The sequence below is a fragment of the Girardinichthys multiradiatus genome, chromosome 6 (assembly GCF_021462225.1).
Source record: "Girardinichthys multiradiatus isolate DD_20200921_A chromosome 6, DD_fGirMul_XY1, whole genome shotgun sequence".
Taxonomy (NCBI): Eukaryota; Metazoa; Chordata; class Actinopteri; order Cyprinodontiformes; family Goodeidae; genus Girardinichthys; species Girardinichthys multiradiatus.
The window spans coordinates 23,870,173-23,888,696 of NC_061799.1; the positions used below are offsets into that span (position 1 = coordinate 23,870,173).

An 18,524-nucleotide genomic window follows, 5' to 3' on the forward strand; every position below is an offset into this window, starting at 1 on the left:
TCAAAAATTTCCAAATTATGTTCCCCCAATTCATTCAGCTGTATGCTTATTTTCCCCTTTTATTTATTCACATGATTTTCTGGATTCTTAAAACATTCACACTAATGAACTGACAGAGTTTTTTTTCTTTGTATTGCTGTGTAAAATCACGTGAGTCAAGACTCCTTGGTTGAATTGTGGCTTTGGGTGTTAATGATACTATTATCCCTTACACCCTTTAGCCCTCTCTCAGTCTACTTGGTCCACCTGGACCCTTGTATTTCCAGCCCACATCCTGTGTCTGTGAGCGTTTGTCTTGGGATAAAGTGTGGTCTAGGCTGGGGGCTTGCAACAAAGAGGTAGGCAAATCATCAGGCAAAACTCCACATTCTTTAAATCCCATTCCTTACAGATTCCATGTCAACTGTAAAAGCTTGATTTTTTATGTTCACATCATTTACATTTTACCCTGAAATTCTTTTAAACAGATAGCTTAGACTAAAATGTGTTTTTAAAGCAAAAACCCTAAAAAAGCTGACGGACTTTACAAGATTCCTTTCTGTGAACCGACCGTAAAATGCGGTTCGAGCTAAAACTAAATCCCAAGCACAAAGCCTTGCAAAGGTATTCATACAAACTTCAATGTTTTTTTACTGAGAATTTGTCTCATACACAACCTCAAAGTGGTCATGGGATGTTTGGACTGGAAGAACCTTTTCCACAAACCATTGTAGTTTTCTTGAGGCAAAGTTTTACCCCCCTCTGTTTTCGCTGCTTTTACGAGGGGCAAAAACATACGACCAGGGTGGAAGTTTTACACAGAAAATAGTTTCGGGTTGGGAGGTAGCCCTTTCCATCTGGAGCTTTTGGATAGAGTTTTTTTTTTTTTTTTTTGGAGAGTTCTAAGCATTTTGAATTGGTTAAAACTTTCTCAGCATGTAATTCAGTCCTCTCAGTCTACAGCTCACATTTTCTGTTAACTGTGACAGAGTCAATGTCATCTGCTTACAGCCGTCTATGGAGAAAAAGGGACTAGGGTAGGGTTTTAAATAAATCTAGCAGAAAATGTTAGGAAATTTATTTGGTCGATTATTTCTGTGTTGTAGCAATGCCTTTTGGCAATTAATCTTATTCCATTGTAAAGTGCCTTTATTTTCTATTAGACTGTGCCACATTGGTAAGGAAAATGCATTTGTGGGTTGAGCAGCAGAACTGAGTATGAGTGTTGTGCTCTTGTTTGGTGTCACTTATTGGATAGGATGATTGAAGTTTTATGAAACAACACATATAGGCAATTTAACAGTTCATTCCATTATCAAGCATGGGTCTTAGTAGTGCATGGGAGAACCATGCACAATCACAACAGTCTGGTACCTCCTCCTCACGCTGATCAACAGCTTGGTCACACACTGCTGTGGTGGTGTTGGTCACTCTGACGTGAGTGGGGGCAAGCTTTGACATCTTGGTGGATATATTTCAGTTCCAAAGAGTGGAGATATGGGATCTCCACTGGTAGCAGAATACTCCACAATCAGGTTCCAGTGCATTTGTTGTTGACACCAACACTTAAACCCTGACAGTAAGGGGAGGTGATGGAAGGCCTCCTGGCAGCGCCATAGGATTGGAGACCACAATGTTCAGCTTGCAAACCCTGCAAATCTGTTAAATAATGCCAATGGTTCCTAAGTGCTGAGAGGTTGCAGAATTAGTCTTCATCTGCTTGTGACTTCAGACATCTCCTGTTATTTGGATTTTAGCCTTCAATTTGGAGAAGGTACTAGGATTCACTTCAAATAATGCTTAATTGTTATAACAATGAAAAAAATGACCAAACACAATTTTTTGACTTTGTGCTGATGCTTATGAGTACCAGTAGGAAGAGTAGTCGTCTTGCAATCAGAAGGTTGTGGGTTCGATTCCAGCTTCCTCCTGCCATATGTCGATGTGCCCCTGGGCAAGGCACTTAACCTCAAGTTGCCTACCGGTCTGCGTATCGGTGTATGAATGTGTGACTGTTAGTGAGTGCAATTGGGTGAATGTGGCTCTAGTGTAAAGCGCTTTGAGCGGTCTGTATGACTGGAAAGGCACTATATAAGTTCAGTCCATTTATTATTTCTGTGGCAATGATCCTTTGGGTTCATCTCTCAGGCTTTCATTAATAATTGTGAATGTAACAAACTTTGTCTGAGTTTGTAATGATTATAATTCAGTTTAGGGCTGCATGATATTAGCAAAACAAGGCGATTATGTTGGTGGAAGTCACAATAACGATATTACTTGCGATAAATGATTGATCACTTTCCACTTTGGGTTCATAGCACACATAGACCCCAGATATTGAATACTCTATCCAGCTACTAATAAAACTCATTATGTTCATCCAGTCAACATGGTTTTATTAAAACATTCTGGCAAATGTCTGCTGTCTTTGCAAAGAAAAAATGTAGCTGTAATTTCTTAATGTCTTTACCACCTCACCACCTCTTTACCTTCTAACACCTTTTAACAATGAAGGGTCACCAAATATAATACAGCTATAGAGAGCAAGAATGCATGGTACTTATATAATTAGCTAATATTTACTGCAGTCCAAGCAGCTCATTGCAATAAGCGTATTACATACAGTTATACTGTAACAAAGATAGATTTCAAATATATTGTGCAGCCCTAATTCAGTTTCATGGTGTGACCTTAGTCTCTCCTCTCCTTTCACTTCTAAGGAAGAAAACAAGAAATCTGCATCAACAAAAGCCCTACCAAGTTTTTACAGTTACACTTTTCGATGAGCATTGAAGAGACTATATATAGGTTATAAAGTGTAACTGCTGTGGCAAAATTTTAGATTCTCATTTTATTGCTTCAGCATGCAGCAGCTGAGTAAGACATTGGTCAACGCTCTTCCAGTAGAAGGAGTCACATACTGTATCTAAATCTTCAAATTAAGCAGTATTATCACTGTTTTTCTAATGAATAAAGCCATGGTATGTTTTGAAAGACCAGTTCACTGCTGAGATGGACACGTCATAATCAACCAGGAACATATTCCCAGCGGTGGTGTACTGTGCATGATGGTCAGAGCATTATTAATGCCACTGTTGTATTATATGTGTTTTTGCAGAGGAGCGATGAAAGTAACAACAGCGATGTCATCTCGACATCCAGCGACATGTTGGATCTCATCCTTCAAGCGGACTCCTGTTCATCCACCTCTGGCTCCATGGGCTCTGGTTCCAACGGCTTTGGGACTTCAGCAAGCGGGACGTCAAAGAGCAGGACGTCAGGCAGCGGGAAGTCAGGCAGTTTTTCAGGTCTGCATTTATACTTCAGTTTCAAAGTCTTTATCAATATTATAAACAGACATTTACACACCCTAAGCTGGGGAAACTGCAAAAAAGCAGCACCTAAAGAATAAAACATGAAAGTAAACATAAGGTGCTTTTTTATGTTTAACACTTATGTTTGTCATTAAAAGATGTGGGGTTTGGCTTTTCTCAGGAAGCAACAACACCAGTAAATACTTTGGCAGTGTGGACTCAAATCAGAGCAGCCAGAAGCCCAAAAGCTGCCTGAGAAGCAGCGAGGAAAGACCCGCTGAGACAGAGCACCTCAAATGTGTCCTTCAGGACCCGGTCTGGCTGCTGATGGCCAACACAGATGAGGACGTCATGAAGACCTATGAGCTGCCCTCGCGGTGAGTCGAAGGATAGAAGTGCCGCCAACAAGGAGTAGGAATGAGACCCTGTGGTTTAATACTTTAACAACCTTTGCTTGCTTAAGGAATACAGAGGATACATTAAGACACTGGCTTTTATTACCCCTTTGTGGTGATGTTGTCTGCTTATAATAAAGGATAGGTCTGAAGCCAGATGCAGAACATTGCATACAGTTGCAACAATACATACAGTGGTGTTCTTTTACAGTGCCTTCCAAACTTAGTGGCACCGCTGGAGTAGAAAGCTGTAAAATACAATAATCTTTTATGTGGCAGCAGAGTGAAGACAAAAAATCCACTAAAGAAATAAATGTTTTTAACAAAATCACTAGTAGCGCACTTAATGCTGTCAACATTTTTTAGAAGTGTGTAGCGCAGAGAAAAAAAATATTGAAAATGAAGTCAAGAACATGATTAGAAGAAGATCGAGAAGATTTAAGTTAATCATTTTTATACACTCTTCCACCCCTTATTTCACATGGGGTGGGAGAGTGTATTTCAAAGTGCAAACAAAGAAAACTATTTTAGTCAGTTTTTTTTTTCACACATCAAAGGTTTATTCTGGATGCTTGCATTATTTTTACTTTACATACAGAGTTGAAATTATTCATCAAAAACCAAAAAGTAAATGTCAATGTTATCTGTTATAAAAGCTTTTCCTACCTAACTTTTTCCATAAAGCTTTCTACTTCTTCCTCACCCTGACTGCCCACACATCTCAAATAGTTGTCACCTTCTGCAGAAATATTTAAAGTATTGACTGTGTCCTCAATAAAACCATGTTTCTACTGCTGTGTTTACGTGAGTTCCACATAGGATATGTCCATAACACGACATGCATATTATTTATTATATACATATGACATTATCCTATGATAGTATTTTATTTTGAATAAGACCAGTATCTGACTTATAGGTTACTGTTTATGGCCATAGCATTTCTGTCTATTCTGTTAGAAATAGTGTTAGCTTTAGATTTTAAGAGATTTAACCGAATCATTTAATCCTGCTGTAATGACATTAGTTGACCAGTAGATGGCAACGTCAGATTAATACTGTTATTGAGCCTGAAGTTGGAAAAACATTTTACAGATCACTGTGTTGAAGATCAGCAGGTACTTTTTAACATGAAATAATAAGCTGCAAACACAAGCACATTTTATAACAGGTATTGAGGTGTTTGTTTTCACTGCAGGTGATCCTTTAGTAACATTTACGCCTTCAAATTATGACAAAAATGTAATTCTTGTATTTTTTTTTTATGTTTTATTGTAGTTCATGATTGCATGTTTTCTTTCGTCAGTGTCCTTTGTAATTTTTATGTATGAGTATTTCTGAGTAGACTTGTAACACACTCTGAGAAAAGGTGGGGGAAAAGTCCACTACTGGTGGAAAATGCAGAAAACAAAAACTGAAAATAAAATGTAATGTATGGAATAAATGTCATTCAAAACAGGTGATGTTGGTAAATCTTTGTAATGATACCTTACTATAAATGTATCAACAGAAGGAAAGTGTTACTGCATAGATTTGAGGAGCAAGATCATGCAGATGTTCCCTTTAGTTTTTCAATACATCCAATAGAAGTCATTTGAACATATTAAATTAAATATTTGATTTTTAAAATATATTTAAAGGGACTTGCATTTTTCCTCCAACAATATATTATATAATATTATAATACACAACATTTAGTATAGCAACTATACATTTTAAAGGATAAAGGACAGATTGAAGATGAATCTCTGCATCTCCTATCTATCAGGGAGCGCTGCAGCTATGTGGATGAGGGCTTAGTTTGGAAAGGCATTTTATAGCTCAACAACACAGTTACATTACACAAATGCCAGCTTTAAAGGTTTACATTGCAACAACTAAAAACTGGTAAATTGTTCTCATCTAGAGGGAACGTTGAGTTCTCTTCGCTCAGTGTCCTCTGCCATGTATCATAACAAATGGGCATAATGGTTGTGCTTTCAAACAAGATTTTTGTTGTTTGTTTTTCAAGGGATGTGCACATGATGCTTACAACCAAAGATATTACTAGAATGTTCTCAGGAACGAATCTAAGAGTGTAATAGCTTGCAGTTTTATCACAGCCCTTCCAACGTTTCCTTAACCTTCAGCTCTAAAACAGTCTTGTGTCGCACACAAGCGCATGAATGAATTTTTACATATGTTGACTAAAAATGAACAAAAATAAGTTGACACTGTTCAAAAAAGGCTAAATCAAAGAATGGTTGCTAACCCAGCCTTTGCATTGTTCTATAAATTTTTATTTTTGTGTTTGCCTTGCAGGGACATTGAGAGAGTGCTGGAAGAGGACAATGAGAAGATGAGGCTGCTTCAGCAGTGCCAGTCCCACTTTTCAGATGACCAGAGGAAGGAGTTGAGCGAAGTCCACCCCTGGATACAGAACGGAGGGTTACCCAAAGCTATAGACGTTGAGGTAGAAAGAAACCTCCATTTCATTTTAACATACAATTTTAAAAAGCTTGTATTATAACTTTGCAATACTGTTGTAAGTTGTTAAGTAAAAAGAGTGAAAGAAAAGTAAGCATGCGGCAGCCAAGAAAGCAGCCTAACGTTGCATTATATGTGAAACGGCAAGCTTGGACATTGATGCAAAATACAATGGCCACCCAAGACAAAGGTTGTGATAGGTTTTCATCTTGAATTTAAGTTCATAAGGTGAGATGTGAAGATTTATATGGCGAACTACACCTCAGCTCAAGTCATCGGGGATCCCGGCAATGCCTCAGCCCCTGCTCAAAGCACTGAGCGTCTCGGTGATGCCTCAGCTACTGTCCACGCCACTGAGGGTCTCGGTGACGCCTTAGCTCCTGCTCAAGTCTCTGAGGGTCTCGGCGATGGCTCAGCTCCTGTTCACGCCACTGAGGGTCTCGGCGACGCCTCAGCTCCTGTCCACGCCACTGAGGGTCTCGGTGACGCCTCAGCTCCTGTCCACGCCACTGAGGGTCTCGGTGACGCCTCAGCTCTGGTCCACGCCACTGAGGGTCTCGGTGATGCCTTAGCTCCTGCTCAAGTCTCTGAGGGTCTCGGCGACGCCTCAGCTCCTGCTCAAGTCTCTGAGGGTCTTGGCGACGCCTTAGCTCCTGCTCAAGTCTCTGAGGGTCTCGGCGACGCCTCAGCTCCTGTTCAAGTCTCTGAGGGTCTCGGTGACGCCTCAGCTCCTGCGCACACCACTGAGGGTCTCGGTGATGCTTCTGCTCCTGGTCTAAAGGCCCTCCAAGGGTTCAGCAAGAGACTGGTCCTCGTCCTGGTTCCTGAACCTGTGACGAGGGGTTCGAGGACGAACCGCCGCCTGAGCCTGTTCCTGAGCGGTTCGAGAAGGAGCTCGTCCTCGTCTTGGCCTCTGAACCCTCCACGCCTTTGCCACCAACCACGCAGGACTCTGTGTTGCAGGTCCTGGCACCCGCCTGAACTGTATGCCTTTGTGGGACGACGTCCTGGTCGCCTGCCTGAACTTTGTGTTTTGGTTTTTGTTTGTGGCCCTCCTTCCGAGGCCCCCTCCGCCCACCCTGCTTGGGTTGTTTTTTGGTTTTTTGGACTCTTGGGGCGTCTGGTATCCGCCCTTGAGGATTATGTTATGATTTAGGGTTGTTTGGTTTTTGGTAGCGGGTTTTTCCTCATATGTTTCTCACAGTTAAGGTTTTGAATCATGCTTCTGTTTATTATTTTCCTGGTCATGTTTTAGTTTCTGTCTTCTAGTTCATGTTTTGTCAAGTTAGGTTTTTGGATCTGGTTTTGCTTTAGTTTCATGTTTTTCTAGTTATGTTTCTACTAGTTTGTATCCTTGAATTTCTGTTTTGCTCCAGTCACGTTTTGTTCTCTCCTGTCAATTAACTTTATTCGGTTCACCTGCACCATGTCAGTCAGTCTTCCTGCTTCTTTTGTGTCATGCCCTATATATACTCTGCCGTTATGTTTACTCCTCGCGGAAACATTTTGGATCACTTCACTCAGTTGTTGTTTCGACTCATGTCAAGTTTTTGCCAAGCCTGTCTTGCCTGCCTGTCCATGTCTGTTTTTGCCCCCACCTGCCGTAGTAACTTTGGTTTATTAAATAATTTCACTTACCGTCATGCTGCCTGTCCGTCTGCGGTCCTTTGTTACACCGCACCAGACAGTTTCTGGTGAGTGAGGACAAACCTGTCCTCTTGATCTACTTCCATGGAGCTCACCAACGTTTCCTGGATGGATGATCAAAAGTTCCCATTTTATCCTTTTTCTGTGTTGCCAAAAAGCAACATTCATTCTACATAAAACTGTTACAAACCTATTTTTTTATCAAAAAAACAGTCTGGGACCTATGTTAAACAACAGTCCATCAGATGCTGCAGAGATGCATTATCATCCATATATGGTGCCCACTTCCTGTTTTCATGAAAGGCATTGAGACAAAGGCATTTTTGTTGTCAAAATGTGCTTTTAAATGTGCTTATGAAAAGGCAGATTATAATCAGTCTTTTCTATATTTAAAGGTTTTATGTCTTTAAAATTTGCCCTTTAATTTAGAATTTAAACCTATTTGTGACTTACAGGGATGCACATGGTGTGACAACACCTCAGAGGCAGCAGCGACAGTTGCGGCAGAAGATCAGCCAGACTTGGAACTCGGTGATACAGAGACCGGAGACGACTACTGTCCAGAGAGGCACAAAGGCGAACCTTTAATCTCTGCCATGATCTCATGTCACTCAGGTCCTCCTCAAACCTGTGGCCTGCACACAGAAACAGCAAATCAACAAGAGTTTTAAAAAAACTGTTTCTCTGCTCTGAAGAGGAAGCTGCCTTAGATGAGCTCTTATGCTCTGTATTACAATATAATCAGTGCCTTTGTAAACTGTGAATATCTGTGGTGAACGTCGATTACTTTTTATTTTTAGCTTCATTAGACAGGGTTACTTAGTTGCTTTTGGGATAAAGGCTGGGCTCTGAGTTTGTGTGGAACTGGCCTTTTTTAGGATAAAGCAGTGTGGCACCTTAAAAGAATTTCATGCACTGATTATAGGAGATGCAAGACATGACGAGGGAACAGCACAATGTTCAAACTCAAAGCATGCCAGCTAATGCCAAGCAAACATCGGCGCGGTGGAGGCCAGACTGTGAGGCAGTTAATGAACCCCATGTTTTTGGATGTATTCTCAGTTACGTCAGCATGCGATGAGAACAGGTTGAGGGTTTTCTTAAGGACAGATTAATTTGGTACTGCTGTCACATAAGGTACCAAATGAACACATGTGGACTAAAGGGAAAAGGTATTGGTACTCCTAAGTGACTACAATTGCTCACACTCAATTGTGGGACAGGGAAATTGAAACCTGCTCCCATATTGTGTTTAAACTAACCATCATTTCAGCCACCCCTTTCCCCATAAAAACATGCTCTGATTTTTGCCCTTACATGTGATAAAACAAACTCTACATAAAGGCCAGCTATTCAGAATACGCCTCATTTTATTATTTAGGAAGCTCCTTTATTTAATGTCAAGCTGGTTTGTTTTTTATTGATTGTATATCCAGTACTCTGCATAATCATTAAAACTGGGAGTAAGCTAGGCCACGCTACTCAGCAAAATGTGCAATATTTCCTTCTGAAATGCCTTAAAGTAGAAACCCTATTCCACATAATGAAAGTACATGCAATATAGCAGTATTTCTTGGGGTGATCAGAATATTTCAACAGAATACAGCTCAGCATGTGCCAAATACTGTATTTACTCACCTGGAGATTGGGTTGAAGTGTTTCAAAAACATTTTGTTTTTCTTTGGAGCCATATGTTACCAAATTAAGCTTGATGTGTGCATATTTTAGTTATTTGTATCTTATGAAATGCATCAGTTGTTTTAGATGTGAAATTTTTATTTCTTTCCTGGCTGTCATTGCACATGTTAATCTTTGTAACAGTCTTTAAATGTATATGTATATATTTTACATACATGTTTTTTTGAAAAGCATATAATGCATTACTTATAAAAACCTAAATTCAAAAAAACAAACAGGACCAAGAAAAGTAATGCTGACTGCAAATACGATTTTTAAAATATTGTGTAACCTAAACATTTCCCTCCGTAAATGGAAAAATACCTGGTGTTTACAGTGGATAAAGTTGGTAATGTAAGGAATGACACCAGCTTATTACTACTAAAAAAAAAAAAACCTCAAAGGTTGTTTTAGGGGGACAGTTCAGGTATAAGGAACCTTTTAGAAACATAATGTGCCTGGGGTTTTCAGTGCTGTCATTTTACATGACTTAGTACTATTCTCTGTAACTTTCCTAAAGGGTCTGTTATTTCAGCAGGCATGTAAAGCACCTTTCTGTTATTTTGTGTCCTTATTTGTTCTTGGTTTAATAACAATAAATATTTTATTGAAAAAGAAATACTGTTTAATTATCAAAAAAACATTGTTTTACAGTTTTTTCAACCTCCCTTGCTGACTGGCATCAAGACCAAAAAGTTCTACAACTCAGTAAATATTAAATATGTCTTTAGATAAACATTTCTGCTTCTGATAAGTTAAATACAATTGTAAATAAATACATTAAAATACATTAAATAAAACAAATCTAAGTATAATCATCTTAATGTTTCAGTTACATAAAATAATCCAATGTCAGTCAGTCAGTTGTTTCCTACCGCTTATTCCATAGTGGGTCATGGGGGAGCTGGTGCCTTTCTCCAGTAGTCTATGGGCGAGAGACGGGGTACACCCTGGACAGGTCACCAGTCCATCGCAGGGCAACGCACAAACAATCATGCACACATCCATTTACACCTAAGGGCATGTTGAAGGGACAAATTAACCTAACAGTCATGTTTTTGGACTGTGAGAGGAAGCCGGAGTACCCGGTGAAAACCCACACATGCACAGGGAGAACATGCAAACTCCATGCAGAAAGACCCCCGGCCAGGACTCAAACCCAGGACCTTTTCACTGTAAGGCAACAGTGCTGCCAACTGCGCCACCGTGCAGCCCATAAGCCAATGTCAAAAATTGAAAAAAAAAAGCACATATTGTTGCCTTTTATCTATTTCCATTTTAAACTTTGTGTGTAGCATATTGATAACAGAGTAAAGGTTTGATAGAGATAGTACCATTTTATCTGGGTCTGATGTCCAAGCAAGTTCACCGCAATGCCGCAGGATACTAAAAGAAATCTCCAAAAGCCCTCAAATGACATCACAGGACCTGAAGCAGGCTCTTCATACTCACTAATGTGAAGGCGCATGTCTATACAATCTGAAAGAGACTGCACAAGTATTTCTTTCATGGGAGGTGTGCAAAGAGAAAACCTCTGTGCTCTAAGAAAGGCCACAGAGAACAGTCAAAGAACAGGATGTCTGGAATAATGTTCTTTGGACAGATGAGTCCAAAATGTAATTATTTGCCCATCAGAAAAGAGGACATGTTTAGCTTAAATCAAATAACAAGGAAAAGAACCGAATACCAACCGAGAAGCATGGAGATAGAAGTGTCATTGTTTGGGGATGCTTTGCTGCAGCAGGACTTGGGCAGCCCATCATCAACAAATCCATCATGAATTCTGTCAAGTATCAGAGGGTGCTTGAGGAAAATGTGAGACAATCTGTGAAAAAAATTAACTGAAGCAGAACTGGACCCTGCAACCTTTCAATGACCTAAAACATACCAGCAAATTCACCAAGGACTGTCAAAGAAATAAGAAATGCCCAGATTTTGATCTCATTGTGGGGTGATTCAAAGATGAGTAATGTTACCAATGTCAGAGACTGGTAGATGACTATAAGAACCTATTAGAAGTTAGGTTGTCCTAACATTTTCTCAAAATACATGGTTTACTTAATGTATTTTATTTGATGAGTAAAACCAATTTAATTGTAGGTGTTTATTTTGCAGATGTAGGCTAAATTTAAAATAAAATCTGTAAACATTTATTTTGAAAGAACCGAATACTTGATGCTGTCTAGGCTACACATTTTTTACGTGCCTGTAAACTTTTTACGTATATAAATGGCCAGTTTTCTTTGCCTAATTATTTGTATGTTGTCTTGTATGATCATACTGAGAGGACAGAATAAATACGATAAGCCTTAAAGTGGCCGAGGATGACCACTAGATGGCAATAAAATGCATAAATATAAGCAACGCTCCAACGCCGCTGGAATTCGTATTTAGATGAGAGAACATGCATTATGTTAAGGTTTTCCTGTCCTGGGGTCTTGACTTTCACCTTCCTCATGCAAATCGATGTCTGCCTGACTGAAAAGCTGCGGGGACTTTTTTGATCCTCCACATCAAAGCGACCCTGTCCCCACTCTTCTCTTTTTGCACGCCTCACATTTCATACAAATAGGGTTGTGGATTCTGTAGTTCCCTAAACCTTAAAAATATCTATATTTTACGACGGAAGAGTAATTTGTAGAGTAGAACCGGGCATTTTCATTTCGACTATTCTTATGGTAGCGCAAATAAACAGGTTATATGATGGGTTAAATTTGTAAAGTGTTGACTTTGATAAGGATTATTTATAACCTTCTGATCCGTCGTTCACACCTTCTACCCTGCTATAAAGGCTATAAAATTAGAACAAGGTGCAAAGTGATTGCCCGCTGCGCTTATTTTACATGTGAGCTGATCTTTGTTTCTTTCTTTTTTGATATAACAATGAAGGGAAACTATATTTGTTTTATTTGCATTAACAGTAAAACACTAGTTTTTCTATTTTTATAACAATGTGTTTTTGCAGGATTTCGGATAACTGCGGTGTGACAAAGCATGTTTGTTTCCTCAATTATTCAAATATCAATCCTTAAGTTCAGATCTGTCATAATGCTTCTCCAATCAGCATGCAGCACCTCGAGACTTTACAATATTCCACCTGGTAAATACAGCGTCTTGCAGAAGATACTGTGGAGCTTTTACACTATTTATCGCGTTACAGTTGCAAACTTTAGTGTATTTTAATGGGACTTTATGTGGAAGTCTTCCAGCTTTTCACATCTAGAAACGAACCTTTTCCCCCCCATTCTTCAAACACGGCTAGATTGGTGAATTCTGTGAAGATCGATTTTCACTATTTGGCACAGATTCTCTAATGTATTCTAACACGAATATATTTTAATATAAACGATTCAATTGTAGCTCTGTTTAGTGTCATCCTACTGGAAGATGAACCTCTGTCCCAGTCTTTTTCAGCCTGTTAACAGGTTTCACCCACAGCATGATGTTGCCACAATCGTACTTCACTATGGGGATGGTGTGTTCAGGGTGGTGTGTATTGTGTTAGCCACACAGTGTGTTTTGCATGTAGACAAAAAAATGCTTCCACATTTTCTGTGTCACCTACAAAGCCTGTGGCAAACTGCACTTCTCACGGCTTTGTTTCTGCCTCCCTTCCATAAAGACCTACTTTATGGATCTCTGTAGCTCCTCCAGTCACTATGGGATTCCTCCCTCCTTCTCTGATTAATGGGCTGGTATGTTTCCAGTTGTGTAATTCTCTTTATTTTCATATGAAGGATACTGTTTTATAATTTAACCCGACTTTAAATTTCCCAATGGTAATTTTACTGACCTGTCTGGATTGTTCACGGGTCTTCGTGGTGCTGTTTATTTACTACCGTTCACTATCAGTTGTGTTTAAATTGAGATTAAAGTACACGCTGGTAGACCTTATTTACTACTTAGGTGACATCTGAAGCCAATTGGTTGCACTGGATTTTATTCAAGGGTAGCAGGGTAAAAGGCCCTAAAACAAAATGAATGCCTCACTTTTCAGATTTTCAATTTGTGAAAGATTTTGAAACCTGTGTATCATCATTTTCCCTCCACTTTACAGTTATTCACAACTGTAGTGAGAAGACTGTGGATTGTGAAAGAATTGACACTCTGAGGGAACATCGCAGGAACATAAGGGAAGACAAGTGACCAAAGATGGATTCAGGACATTCTCAGAAGTGCTGTTTAATCTGAAATCAGAGGGAGCTGAGTCAAACAGTTTGTTTTCTTCACTACATTTAAGATGCAGACATAAGAATAGAAACTGTAGCACTTTTGATCCTGAAGCAGGTAAATACCTTGCTATAATCTGCACACCCAAATGCTCTAGTACATATCACTATATGTTACAGAGCATGGAACATTCATACTCATGACTATGTATCTAGATAAAAAAACATAAAAACCTGAGCTCAAGGAGAGCTATAAAACGCATTTGACAAGGCCTATAAATGGAGCGATTACTCATTTCAACCTCACACATGCCTACGATGTGCAAAGAGATCTTAGCGAAAGAGAGAGAGAGAGAGAGAGAGAGAGCACACAACTGCAGAGTAATAGCTAAAATCTTTGTAACAGACGAGGGTGGGTGGTTGGTGGGATCCTTCTGTGTAAAATGTAGCTTTTTAAGAGCGACAGAGGCACACAAATAGAATTTCAACACAGCCCTTTGTTAAAAAAGGTATTTATTGAAAAGTTTAAACTTAGAAAAATAATTAGATGAGGTAGCTTACTAATGCATTATAAATACAAAGTTCAGGATTTCCCAAACTGGAAATAATTTAACTAACAATGTATCTAAAGAGGAAACAGCTAAATGCTAACAATTACATATTTACAAATGCATTCACCACCTTCACTGAAGGTAGGCCTATACACTTTTAAAAGCAGACTTTACAAGTCACTGAACTGTGCAACGGATTTCATTATATTTCCCAATTTAAATAACTCAATTGTAATTTTAATGCATTTAACAAAGAGCTTCTTGATCTCTTAGATGAAATGACTACAGTAATAAAATAATTATAAATGTTTAACAGAGACAAAGAACAGGACAAGGACCTTGATTCATTGTGTTATCTCACTTTTAAAGAAATTGCCAATTTCCACCACGTATTTGGTTGAAAGATGCCGTTCAAAGTGTGTTGGCATTACGCTGCAGACAGCTAGGCTTCTCTAAAACAACTGAATACAAATTTTAAAATAACTTGTATTTAATGTAAGTTTTGTTTGTCACCCAAAGTTTAAGAGACATTACTGCTGCTGCTTAGAAAGCCTCTAGCACTTGTTCCCAGTTGATGGTTGGTTGCTTATAGAGTAGGATTTGTTTTTAAGCAATGTTGTCTGAAAATACTGCAGGTAATATTTCCATTATCTTTCTTAGAAACATGTCATATTGCTGTGAGTTTGCAGAAAAGAAATAATTGGTGGAAACCTGACAGGTAGTGAGACATACCCACTGTTTTATCTTATTTAAGCAATTAAAAAAAACTCAAACTCAAAATGTTCATTGAGACACAACGCTATATATTTATAGTAGATATTGACTGTCCACACTTTCACAAGTTTGTTTCTGTTCTCAACCAAACAATCTCCCTGTTACTACGTCAAAGCTTTGCTGACAGAGGCCCATCAGATGATTGTGAGCCCACCAGGATAATTTCCAAACAACTATGACACCTCAAAAACCACAGAACAGCACCATCTTTAAGAAAGCTGCTCAAATGACAGACTGTCACAAAATATGAAAGTTTCCCTGCTGGTATTACAACAGACTTAGGTATCGTAGCTGATGAGCCAGCGGCGTCAGCTAACAGCACCTAATCGTAATAACGTAGACACTGTTTGGGTAATAAAGTAGCCGTAAACTTAACAACTACCTCTTGTAAAAGTGATCAGTTAATACATTGTGTCACGTGGATATGAACATTTTCAGTTTGAGTTGTTTTAACTGCTAAAATCAGCTTAAACCAACATAACCGTGTTCCAGTTCCAGAGTTGGAAAACCAGTAAGATTTGCTAATTGTTTGGCTCTGAAAAGAGGCTGTCTACTATTAGCAGTATCTGCTTTCTGCTAATACCATCGTATTTCTTTGCATTTTGTACTATAAAATGAATGTTGCAACAAGTTAATTAAAGAAGGCTGGATAGTGTGATTAATTTACTGAGATATAAATCATCAGAAGTGCAAATAAACCATTTCCTTCCTCTGTCAATAACTAAATTTAGCATCAAGGCATCCATATTGGATTGTGAAATGGAGATGGTAAGCACCTTCTGACTTAGCCACTTTAAATTTCAACTTTCATTTAATTTTTCCTTTACCTTTGTAAACTGAAGGACATATCTAAACCGAGTTTTTCAACCAATCACGCAATACCAATGGATAAGAACATTTTTGTTTTAATGACACAACCCAGTAAGTCGAAAACATCCAAGTCCTGTTTTTTTACTATGGTAAAACTCTATAAAGATGGTGGTACTTGGAAAACCTGAGGTGTTGTTCGAGTTTAAAACTTTGAAAACCACTATCTCAGACAATATAATGTTGTTCAGGCATGTTTTGTAGTGTACTCAGGCCTATCCAGCATATTCTAACACCAACCAACAATCATCTTGTTTACACAAGTTACTTCAAAATGCTCTACCAAGGTCTCCACACTGGCTCGGAGAAAGTTAAACCAGATGACACATGCTGGGTGTCTACTTCCTCTGTGGAGGTAGCTTGGCTTTGCTCCGAGGCCATCTCATCCAGGTCGGAGCTAAGGTCGTCAGTAGAGGTGTTGGATGCAGCCGGGGACACCATGGTGTCCCGGCTGCAGGTGCTATTACAGGCTGGCTTGCTTGCTTCGAGATGCTCCTCATCATTAAGGGGCATGCTCTCCAGGAGGTGGTTCAGCAGGTCAGCCGCTATGGTGGGGTCTATTCCAGGGCAACTGGACACAAACGTGTGTACGTCATGCATGCACTGGATGTAGCCGGCAGCGAAACGTTCCCTGGCCTCCCTGTTCAGAGCGTCCACCTCTAGGGAAATGCGAACAGCAGCCACAAAATCATTTAACATTTAGAAATAATCTGCCACAATGGTCTCTGCTCTGATTGACTGAGCAGTGGCTCATGCACATCTAAAACAAAATCTGCTTAATTTTACTTTTTGAGGATTTCAAGAATTTCTGATGATCAACTAAACAACCGAGAATATCATTCATTATTGTTTTCTTTTTCATTGCTTTTATCTACGAAGCTGGTGTTATTGCTTGTGTTTTGGTCCAACAGAACCGTGATGAGTACATTTTTAACATGAACTCAATAATCTGTTAGATAATGTTTTCTACTACCTATATTTCAAAAATTAACTCATTTTATTTGTGAGGACATGCTTAACTAGCCCATGCAGGGTCCAGATTGCATCATGGACCGGAAATAATCGTATTTCCAGGATTTAACTTTAATTTGAATAACAAATGTGTCTTGTTTATATATTTTCTGTTGATGTCTTTAATCGTGAAAATATGTTTTATAGGAACAAACGTAGCTTTTTCCCTCTGACTAAAAGGGCAGTTTACTGACATTATTCTGACCACTGCAAAGACAGAACATACATTAAGGAAAAAGGAAATACTGTTTGTTGAACATTGCATGAAATTTCTAAAAATAAATAAATAGATAAAATGTGTGATTATGGGTCACAGATTCCCATGTTTCAATATAAATTGAGGGATATAATTTACATCAGAATTTCAGCTTTTAAAACGCTGTAGCTACCTTACCTTTTGACCTACACACAGTCTTTGCAATTTAGAAGTTCCCTTAATGTGGTAAAATTGTTTTGATATACATTTATATGTTGATAACTTTACATTTAATTCTATGGAAGTTCTCAAGACCCCATGCTTATTAATTCGTGACCCAAAGTGAGGTCACAACCCAAATGTTGGTAACCTCTGGTATAGATAATGGGAATATTTATCCGCTAATACTAAGAACTATATTGTTTCGCGGAAGAATTATTTGAAGTTCCTTACAGGCTGTTCTAGTAAGGTTAAACACGGATTTTCTCTATAGGTCAACTTCATTTCAAACCTTTTTAAATGGCAACAGAAGTTTACCTTGTGCTCGGTTCTGCAGGATGCTTTCCAAATGCTTCACCGTCACCTCCAAAACTTCAGCATTCTCCATCTTCGACTGTAACTACGGTGAATGGCACACACACAAATGAAGCAGCCATGGGTTGAGCTAAATTGGCCCAATTATGACACATTTAAATGAAAAGCTAACTTACGTCTGGGTCTGCGATGAGAACCCTGAGTTCTTGTAAGCTTTCATTAATGCGAGCTCTTCTTTTCTTTTCCACCAGAGGTTTCCTCATCTACAAGAAGAAAATTAGGGGCAGATGGGTTATACTTAAGTCATTTCTGGGCTCGGTTGCAGTTTAAAAGTCTCCGTATATCCTACCTTCCTGTCAGATTTTATTTCACTAGCACTTCCATCCGTTCTTCCAGGGTTGCTGCAGATCGGAGTCATGATTACAGTTCAGACAGGAGGCTGCTGGGGTGTGATCCAAAAAGCCGTTAGACAGAGCCCGTCAGGGGGACAGATGGTCCTGCGGTACCAGCGGCAGTTGACTCTCAGAGAATGGGCCGTTTATGCAGCTTCAGGGGCCTAGCAGCGGTCGTATACATGAACTTATTACCATATGAATGCGTCTTACACAGAGTCCCCCCCGACTGGGTGTAAGACAGCGAGGGCGCGCAACGCTCGAACCCTTTATCAACAGGGGTCCTGAACCAGGGACCCCAGACATGTAAAAATATCTGTTCCCACAAACTCTCTACAGTTGGTATTTTCTCCTGAATGAATGGAAGTCCTTAAAAAACAATGGAATCAAAATTTTATATACAATTACTGATTGTTTATGCACTCTGCTTGTTAAATAAAGTCCAGCATCATTTTCCCTATTAGTTGCATAGCTAAGCACCTGTTAAAGTGTGCTTATCAGGGCCAGTTCTCACATTGGCTCATTAGGTTATTTGGTCAATTCATTCTTGAT

General features: G+C 39.2%; 2 protein-coding genes across 5 annotated transcripts in view; one reads left to right on the forward strand and one right to left on the reverse strand.

Moving 5' to 3' along the window:
• Positions 1 to 10,097, forward strand: part of per2 (period circadian clock 2) — a 34,199-nt gene extending 24,102 nt beyond the window's left edge. For 3 of the 4 annotated variants that reach the window (XM_047368714.1, XM_047368717.1, XM_047368715.1), the window contains 5 exons: positions 222 to 338; positions 3,098 to 3,287; positions 3,475 to 3,670; positions 5,990 to 6,140; positions 8,257 to 10,097. In XM_047368714.1, the coding sequence (XP_047224670.1) occupies positions 222 to 338; positions 3,098 to 3,287; positions 3,475 to 3,670; positions 5,990 to 6,140; positions 8,257 to 8,472 (870 nt within the window). In that variant the 3' untranslated portion in view covers positions 8,473 to 10,097. The remainder of the gene's footprint in view (positions 1 to 221; positions 339 to 3,097; positions 3,288 to 3,474; positions 3,671 to 5,989; positions 6,141 to 8,256) is intronic. The other variant, XM_047368716.1, reaches the window with a different exon arrangement.
• Positions 10,098 to 14,143: 4,046 nt separating this feature from the next.
• On the reverse strand, positions 14,144 to 18,110 carry hes6 (hes family bHLH transcription factor 6). Its single transcript, XM_047369001.1, has 4 exons — positions 17,930 to 18,110; positions 17,757 to 17,843; positions 17,584 to 17,665; positions 14,144 to 16,498 (listed from the first exon to the last, which is right to left on the reverse strand). The coding sequence occupies exons 1-4, from the start codon at positions 17,996 to 17,998 to the stop codon at positions 16,119 to 16,121; spliced, it is 618 nt and encodes a 205-aa protein (XP_047224957.1). The 5' UTR covers positions 17,999 to 18,110; the 3' UTR covers positions 14,144 to 16,118.
• Positions 18,111 to 18,524: the final 414 nt, after the last annotated feature.